This window comes from Salmo salar, chromosome 03, assembly GCF_965601325.2.
Source record: "Salmo salar chromosome 03, fSalSal1, whole genome shotgun sequence".
Lineage (NCBI taxonomy): Eukaryota > Metazoa > Chordata > Actinopteri > Salmoniformes > Salmonidae > Salmo > Salmo salar.
Window position 1 is genome coordinate 79,780,177 of NC_138293.1, and position 9,824 is coordinate 79,790,000.

The window sequence follows — 9,824 nt, forward strand, 5'->3', positions numbered from 1 at the left end:
AACAACAGCATGCTAACCAATTCACCATGCTCTGGTTCAATAACAACAGCATGCTAACCAATTCACCATGCTCTGGTTCAATAACAACAGCATGCTAACCAATTCACCATGCTCTGGTTCAATAACAACAGCATGCTAACCAATTCACCATGCTCTGGTTCAATAACAACAGCATGCTAACCAATTCACCATGCTCTGCTTCAATAACAACAGCATGCTAACCAATTCACCATGCTCTGGTTCAATAACAACAGCATGCTAACCAATTCACCATGCTCTGCTTCAATAACTACAGCATGCTAACCAATTCACCATGCTCTGCTTCAATAACAACAGCATGCTAACCAATTCACCATGCTCTGCTTCAATAACTACAGCATGCTAACCAATTCACCATGCTCTGGTTCAATAACAACAGCATGCTAACCAATTCACCATGCTCTGGTTCAATAACAACAGCATGCTAACCAATTCACCATGCTCTGGTTCAATAACAACAGCATGCTAACCAATTCACCATGCTCTGCTTCAATAACTACAGCATGCTAACCAATGACAGAAACTGACTTAGATTATGCATATGGCCTATTTTCTGTGGCACAGAACATTTTCAAATCATGCCTGTGTGCTGTGCATTGTTGCTCAGCCACGCTCAAGGTCCTAAACGATATCGTAACCGCCATCGATAAGAAACAATACTGTGCTGCCATATTCGTTGACCTGGCCAAGGCTTTCGACTCTGTCAATCACCACATCCTCATCGGCAGACTCAATAGCCTTGGTTTCTCAAATGATTGCCTCGCCTGGTTCACCAACTACTTCTCTGATAGAGTTCAATGTGTCAAATGGCCTGATGGCCTGTTGTCTGGGCCTCTGGTAGTCTCTATGGGGGTGCCACAGGGTTCAATTCTTGGGCCAACTCTTTTCTCTGTATACATCAATGATGTCGCTCTTGCTGCTGGTGAGTCTCTGATCCACATCTACGCAGACGACACCATTCTGGCCCTTCTTTGGACACTGTGTTAACAACCCTCCAGACGAGCTTCAATGCCATACAACTTTCCTTCCGTGGCCTCCAACTGCTCTTAAATGCTAGTAAAACTAAATGCATGCTCTTCAACCGACCGCTGCCCGTACCTGCCCTCCCGTCCAGCATCACTACTCTGGACGGTTCTTACTTAGAATATGTGGACAACTACAAATACCTAGGTGTCTGGTTAGACTGTAAGCTCTCCTTCCAGACTCACATCAAAAATCTCCAATCCAAAGTTAAATCTAGAATTGGCTTCCTATTTCGCAACAAAGCATCCTTCACTCATGCTGCCAAACATACCCTCGTAAAACTGACCATCCTACCAATCCTCGACTTCGGCGATGTCATTTACAAAATAGCCTCCAATACCCTACTCAATAAACTGGATGCAGTCTATCACTGTGCCATCCGTTTTGTCACCAAAGCCCCATATACTACCCACCACTGCGACCTGTACGCTCTCGTTGGCTGGCCCTCGCTTCATACTCGTCGACAAACCCACTGGCTCCAGGTCATCTACAAGACCCTTCTAGGTAAAGTCCCCCCTTATCTCAGCTCACTGGTCACCATAGCAGCACCCACCTGTAGCACGCTCTCCAGCAGGTATATCTCTCTGGTCACCCCCAAAGCCAATTCCTCCTTTGGCCGTCTCTCCTTCCAGTTCTCTGCTGCCAATGACTGGAACGAACTACAAAAATCTCTGAAACTGGAAACACTTATCTCCCTCACTAGCGTTAAGCACCAGCTGTCAGAGCAGCTCACAGATCACTGCACCTGTACATACCCCATCTATAATTTAGCCCAAACAACTACCTCTTCCCCTACTGTATTTATTTATTTATTTTGCTCCTTTGCACCCCATTATTTCTATTTCTACTTTGCACTTTCTTCCACTACAAATCTACCATTCCAGTGTTTTACTTGCTATATTGTATTTACTTTGCCACCATGGCCTTTTTTGCCTTTACCTCCCTTATCTCACCTCATTTGCTCACATTGTATATAGACTTTATTTTTCTACTGTATTATTGACTGTATGTTTGTTTTACGCCATGTGTAACTCTGTGTTGTTGTATGTGTCGAACTGCTTTGCTTTATCTTGGCCAGGTCACAATTGTAAATGAGAACTTGTTCTCAACTTGCCTACCTGGTTAAATAAAGGTAAAATAAAATAAATAAATAAATACAATTGTTGAATACTTTGCTTGAATCCGCCACCTACGTAAAACTACTGGTCCGCCCGGTGGAAAATGGAGAAAGAGAGAAAAACAAAGAAAACGCAGAGTTTCCTGGACTGGACATCTGGGCCCCAAACAGGACCCCCCACCCCACCCCCACCCCCACCAAACAGAGCCTGGTCGGGAGCCCCCCCTTCCAAAAGTCCCCCATCTCCCTGTGCGTGCCCTTTTTTCCCAAATCATTCCCCTAAACTCCTACTAAACACAAGAACACACACGTTTCCCAACTCTCCCAGGACCCACCCCTCCTCTTTCTTCTCTTCTCTCCAAGCTAAGTGACATGATCCCCCAGCATTATGTTCCTATTAAAACATGTCTAGATCATCACAGGGTACGCAGAAGGTCCGAGTGCAGAAAAAGCAAACAACGTCTGGATGTGTATCCACTGGACCATGGTTTACATTCCCACCACCCCCTCAGGTCTACTTGGTATCCACCAGGAGTTGTGGGGTTATCCAGGTGGAACTTCAGGGCCCTGTTTATACCGTAGTTCTAAGCCCAGTGGCTCCAGTTTCAGTTGCTGTGGTGTTAAAGGTTGAAAAGAGAGTGTTGATGGACGTCAACTTAACACAAGAGCTGGAGAAAATAAACAACCACAGAAATAAGTCAAAGGTGACAAAGAGTATGCTGCTCAAAACGTTGTGTAGACTCTTCCAAAAGGGTTCTCGGCTGTTCCCATTGGATAACCCTTTTTAGTTCCAACTAATACCCTATTTGGTTCCAGGAACCCAAAACGGTCCAACTTGGAACCAGAAAGGTTCTACCTGGAATCAACAATGGTTCTTCAAAGGGTTCTCCTATGGGGACAGCTGAAGAACCCTTTTAGGTTGTAGATAGCACCTTTTTTCAAAGAGCGTATATATCAGTTGAATTAAGGATGACTTACTGGACCAGCAAACAGAGAGGTATTAGAGTTTATCATGTGCCATGTGAACCAACAAGTACTCCATCCCAACCAGACTACACTGGATCATTCTGGATTGAGCTAGTTCTGGTTCTGGTTGTCATAATATCCCAGTAGTGTCATGCTGATGTAATGTTTAGACTGCAGAGGACTTCTAGGACCACTCAAAGTGGAAGGGTGGAGTCTGTGATGTGAGGAATATTCACACACAATTGCATGTATTCCTTTGTGTTTCACATGTTGTTCAAACATAAACTACAGTATGTAGACCATAGGAAAATCAGCTTCACTGTTGGATGTTTCACACTCCATACGTTTCAGTTTATAGAGATAGCCTACATAGGGGTTTGTCTTCGCAATTGTCTCTCTGTATAAGAAGAAGCATTCAATTCTGGAACATTTTTGTAAGACACATCAATGAATAAACAAATGAAAGAATGAATGAATACATTAAAACATCTGTTCATTCTTGACCCCTGGAGTAATGTGTACAGGAAGAGAGACCCCCTTCTTTCTCTGAAGAGGCAGGAATGCGATAATTGAAACCGTGTGTATTGTAGAAACACAGCCGCAGTGTGTGTGTGTGTGTGTGTGTGTGCCTTTTCCCTGCTATTGGCCTACACACTGGCTGGTTCCCACTGCTTGTGTGAGTGTTCGTTCTGGGCTTGGAATCAGATACCAATTCACTATCCAGTACCATTCCCTGTCTCATAGAGGCATCCTTATGTTCTGTATTTTTATTACTGGACCAAGCAGAGGTCCTGCAGTATAGCCTACATTGGACAGGATAATATGATATAATAGTCTAGTTTCTAACATTGTCAGCACACACACACACACACACACACACACACACACACACACACACACACACACACACACACACACACACACACACACACACACACACACACACACACACACACACACACACACACACGCGCACACACACACACGAGCGAGCGCGAGCGAGTGTGTGTGTGTGTGTGTGTGTGTATTTTCTTTGTCAATGAAAGAAACCAGATGCAGTGACCATAGGAGGGCAACATTGAGAAATTATTTCATATGTAGGCCTATATTATACATGCTTTACCTCATCACTGATCTGGGGATTTGATTGAATAATTCCCTCACAGATTACAATACAGTACAGCCTGTGTACAGTACGGTCACATGAGGGCAGGTTTGTAGTCATTGCTCCACAGGGCGGGACAGATAATGATGACGTACAGTGAAAGCTGCCTGTCTGTCTAGTGGAGAAGCGGAGTCGTGGAGCTCGGATGGGATAGCCTACTCTCCCGATGCTAGTGGAGTGAAGGTGGATCTGCCGGATAATATGCAACCGATCACTCTAGAAAAAAGACGTCGCCGATTCAGTTCCATCTGAAATAGGCTACACTGATGACGGATATCCAAGCGGATTGCCTCGTGATTCCAGCATTGATGGCAAGAAAATAATATTCCCCAAAACAAGACGCGGCTTCTGTGGTCAACCTGTCTGCAAATGCACCCAACAAATTAAAACGCGCATTTCAAGAATTTACCCCATATTCATACAACAAGTTTCTGCGATCTTACTTGGTTTTTTGGACCTTTGCATTTTCCCCTTCAGCCATGGACGAAGACAATCAAGGTAACGTTACATCCCATTCACACGCATGTTTATCTTTCATGTGTCGATGTATTGATGTGTACACTAGGATCATTTTGGGTAGGCTACAGCAGGACCCAAGGCCGGTTTAATGACAACAATCAGGTTAACACTGTATTTACATTGAGGTATTGTGGTATTTCACATAATAATAATAATAATAATAACAACACTATAATCTGTCTATGTTATATTTTACAATAGATTTAAGGATGACGTTAGAAAATAATAAAAGAAGAAAGAATACGAAAATAAATAGAAGGCATTTAGAATGTGAACCTTTATCCCTCTACATTGAGACACAATTTACATGTTCACCCTCACTCGTGTGGTATAGCGACCCAGTTATGAGCATGTTTCATGGTTCCATGAGAAGTCATCTGACACAGAACCATCAGTCATCACACAGTGGATGTGTAGCGCGCTAATGCAGGATGGAGGGATATGGATTGACCTATATTCTGCGTAAATAAGAACAAACAGGACTGTCACACTCCAGCGGATAGCCATGATACCTGTATGAATACATCACTGTCACGAGGCTGAATGCAGAATGCATACTCCCTTGGCTTATTATTAAGACTTTAAGTCACCAGGTCAGTTACACACTCATTCCAGGCAAGCTCAACAGGTCATTCCATATGTAGGGAAGGCTAATTCAAGCATTGCTCAGTGATATATAAAGTTATGACCAATTGAAGAGTGCTCTCTCTGGCTCAGTTCCATGACTAGATGCTTTGTGTGTGTGTGTGTGTGTGTGTGTGTGTGTGTGTGTGTGTGTGTGTGTGTGTGTGCGTGCGTGCGTGCGTGTGCGTGTGTGTGTGTGTGTGCGTGTGTGTGTGGACATAAGCACAATCGGCTCAGTAGGCTACACATAATTTGGATCTCTCTATTTGAGCCTGAAAAGTCCAGGAAAAACTCCTGGCCCTAGTCCCAACTACGGTCCCGACCTACCTTTTGAGAAAACACTGATCTACAGCTCTTGCTAGGCCCCTTTACTGTTTAGTCCAGAGCTATGTGATGTATGTTATTCACTGTGGCAGAGTGGAGCGAGGGAAGAGGGTACAGAGCCCTCATTGTGCTGCTATCAAAGTGCTTCCCCTCCAGTGGTGGGTGGGAGACGTCAGCAGCAGCACAGACACACACACACCACAGACAGACACACACACACCACAGACAGACATGATAGACAGACATCACAGACAGACAGACATATTGTATGGTCCTGTGATGCCAACCAGAGATAATTGACAGTTAGACAGCCGAGAGAGGCAGACCGACCCCCCCCCCCCCCCCCCCCATTCCATCCTATCCCGGTTCCCCCTCTCCCTCACGGCAGTCTTCCCTAACACAGAGAGAGAGAATGCATGGATGGATAGATTGTGGTCTGGAATGATAAGAGAGGTGTCTGTGTGTGTGTGTGTGTGTGTGTGTGTGTGTGTGTGTGTGTGTGTGTGTGTGTGTGTGTGTGTGTGTGTGTGTGTGTGTGTGTGTGTGTGTGTGTGTGTGTGTGTGTGTGTGTGTGTGTGTGTGTGTGTGTGTGTTGAAGGGGAAGTGTGTGTATGTGTTGGAGGGGATGTGTGTGTGTTGGAGGGGGTGTGTGTGTGTTGGAGGGTGTGTGTGTGTGTGTGTGTTGAAGGGGAAGTGTGTGTATGTGTTGGGGGGATGTGTGTGTGTTGGAGGGGGTGTGTGTGTGTTGGAGGGTGTGTGTGTGTGTGTGTTGAAGGGGAAGTGTGTGTGTTGGAGGGGGTGTGTGTGTGTTGGAGGGTGTGTGTGTGTGTGTGTGTGTGTGTTGAAGGGGAAGTGTGTGTATGTGTTGGAGGGGATGTGTGTGTGTTGGAGGGGGTGTGTGTGTGTTGGAGGGTGTGTGTGTGTGTGTGTGTTGAAGGGGAAGTGTGTGTGTTGGAGGGGGTGTGTGTGTGTTGGAGGGGGTGTGTGTGTGTGTGTTGAAGGGGAAGTGTGTGTATGTGTTGGAGGGGATGTGTGTGTGTTGGAGGGGGTGTGTGTGTGTTGGAGGGTGTGTGTGTGTGTGTGTGTTGAAGGGGAAGTGTGTGTGTTGGAGGGTGTGTGTGTGTGTGTGTGTGTTGGAGGGGGTGTGTGTGTGTGTTGGAGGGGGTGTGTGTGTGTGTGTGTGTGTGTTGGAGGGGGTGTGTGTGTGTGTGATGGAGGGGGTGTGTGTGTGATGGAGGGGAAGTGTGTGTGTTGGAGGGGGTGTGTGTAATATAGGCCGTTTCCACTCATCTGGAATAACGTATTAATATGTCCTGGAAGGACACGCATAGTGCCACATATGCCAGTTCTGCAGACAGTTGATGAGAGAGAGAGAGAGAGACCACCGGGCTTATTGTCTAGCACGCTTGGCTTGATTTAGGACACATGAAGGACATCATCATCACCAATCATCAGTGATCTCCTCACCCGAGATCTACAGTATATGCACTGTATGCCCGAACAGAACCAGAGCTTACCAGGGTCACTGAGGAGAGACAGCCCAGGGAGGAGGTGATTAGGCTGGGTAGCAGAGCAGGGCAGAGTGGGTGAGAGACGGTTCCTGGCTCTGCTCTGTGGGATACTGTCTGTGACACGTTGGGCGTGGGGCGGTCGACAGGAGTCCTGCTGGGCCAGTGTGATTAACACACACACACACACACACACACACATAGCATGCGAGGCCAAATGGAGAGCTGCCAGAGAGAGAGGGATGGAGAGAGCAGGAGAATGAGAGAGCGGCCAAAGGATAATAGAGAGAACAAATAGAGATCAAGTGGTAGACAGAGAGAGGGAGGGAGTCAGAGAGCGAGAGAAAGAGAGAGAGGGAGGGAGGGAGGGAGGAAGAGGAGGGAAGGTTGGAGACCGGCCAGAGAGGTAAGGAGGGAGGCCAGGTCAGTGCAGGGATGAGTACATATTCCTCCTTAATCAATTCTTTAGTCTCTTACTGGATTTCCGTTCAATAAAACTCCTATCTGTTGTGTGATGATTAGCTAACTGTGGGTGGTAGTAGTGATGTGATGATTAGCTAACTGTGGGTGGTAGTAGTGATGTGCTGATTAGCTAACTGTGGGTGGTAGTAGTGATGTGATGATTAGCTAACTGTGGGTGGTAGTAGTGATGTGGTGATTAGCTAACTGTGGGTGGTAGTAGTGATGTGCTGATTAGCTAACTGTGGGTGGTAGTAGTGATGTGATGATTAGCTAACTGTGGGTGGTAGTAGTGATGTGATGATTAGCTAACTGTGGGTGGTAGTAGTGATGTGATGATTAGCTAACTGTGGGTGGTAGTAGTGGTGTGATGATTAGCTAACTGTGGGTGGTAGTAGTGATGTGGTGATTAGCTAACTGTGGGTGGTAGTAGTGATGTGATGATTAGCTAACTGTGGGTGGTAGTAGTGATGTGGTGATTAGCTAACTGTGGGTGGTAGTAGTGATGTGATGATTAGCTAACTGTGGGTGGTAGTAGTGATGTGATGATTAGCTAACTGTGGGTGGTAGTAGTGATGTGATGATTAGCTAACTGTGGGTGGTAGTAGTGATGTGATGATTAGCTAACTGTGGGTGGTAGTAGTGATGTGATGATTAGCTAACTGTGGGTGGTAGTAGTGATGTGCTGTACTCCTCTCCACCAGTGTTCATCCCCACCAGTGAGGCCTTATAGGAGAGAGCAGAGCACTCCTCATTCACACACACACACACACACACACACACACACACACACACACACACACACACACACACACACACACACACACACACACACACACAGGCGTTATAAAATTCTGGGCAGCAGCAGAAACGAAGGTGATTGAATCCGTCTGACATGCATGACACTCCACAATGCAATGCTTCTCCTCAGACACCTGCTCTGATTGGTGCCTCACTGCTGCTTTGTTTAATCCACTCATTTGACAGGAAGCAGAAGACTCTAATGACCAATTCTGAACGGAACATTTCAACAGATTAAATGAACAGTGTTTTTATTAGCAGTGTCATTTCTACTAGCTTCAACTGTGGCACTTAAGAGTATGTGTGTGTGTGTGTGTGTGTGTGTGTGTGTGTGTGTGTGTGTGTGTGTGTGTGTGTGTGTGTGTGTGTGTGTGTGTGTGTGTGTGTGTGTGTGTGTGTGTGTGTGTGTGTGTGTGTGCACAGCATTGACTGGTAGAGTGAGAGACCATATGGAATGAATCAGTGTTTTTATCCCTTTAGTTACGTTCACAGCATGTCTACCGACGGACTGTGTGTCTGTGTGTGTATGTTTGGCCACAAACCGCTCTGTTTACTCAGTGCGAAAACCGACCATTTTCATTGGCTACGCTTGTGTGCCCGTGCAGCCGCGAGGTTATGCCATGCACGCTCCAGGCCAGCCGAGGCGAGACACATACCACCTCGGAGGTGTATCTCAATAGTCTGATATGGCTTCCTCTGCTTGTCTCCTTGTCTCCTGTCCTTCATCTGCACTAATGAAGAATTGGACATTAAGCACCTACTACACTCAGCCACACTATTTATTTGACCTGAAGGCCTGCTATGCCCTCTACTCTGACCAACCCACATTCAGGATAGAAGTAGAGGAAGCAACGGTCCCAGACCTTCTCGTGTGCTTGCTTCTGTGGACGGCAAAATGGCTTCAGACAGAGAATGTTAAGGAGGTTGTTTGTTTACGTTTGGTCTTTGGAATAGATGGGGCGTCTCTGGACCTCCGTGTTTACCCAAGGCCCACCCTCTGTGAAGTAGCTAAGAGAAGTGCAGCTGAAAAGTTGATGGGTCACGGTTCAATGACTATATGAGCTCTCCACAATTTAGAGAAACTCACGCTTAGCTGGTCCAGCAAGAAGACATCCCTTTGCTCTGTTGCAGCACAGAGCTCACATTGTGCCAATCCACCATTTATTCAGGTGGACTGGAGTCCTTCAAAGTATGTCACAGCACAGCGGCCTGCCAAACTGACTGGCCCTCCCAGGGCTCCTCCCAGGTCAAGAGCTTGGGACTAGAAGGTTTTCTCAGC

The 9,824-nt window shown here is 46.3% G+C and overlaps 1 protein-coding gene across 1 annotated transcript in view; it reads left to right on the plus strand.

The window, feature by feature from the left end:
- The first annotated feature begins 4,406 nt into the window (after positions 1–4,406).
- LOC106606718 (cytohesin-3) overlaps positions 4,407–9,824 on the plus strand; it is a 75,931-nt gene continuing 70,513 nt past the window's right edge. The window contains exon 1 of the mRNA XM_045715505.2: positions 4,407–4,808. Coding sequence (XP_045571461.1) covers positions 4,790–4,808 — 19 coding nt within the window. The 5' untranslated portion in view covers positions 4,407–4,789. The remainder of the gene's footprint in view (positions 4,809–9,824) is intronic.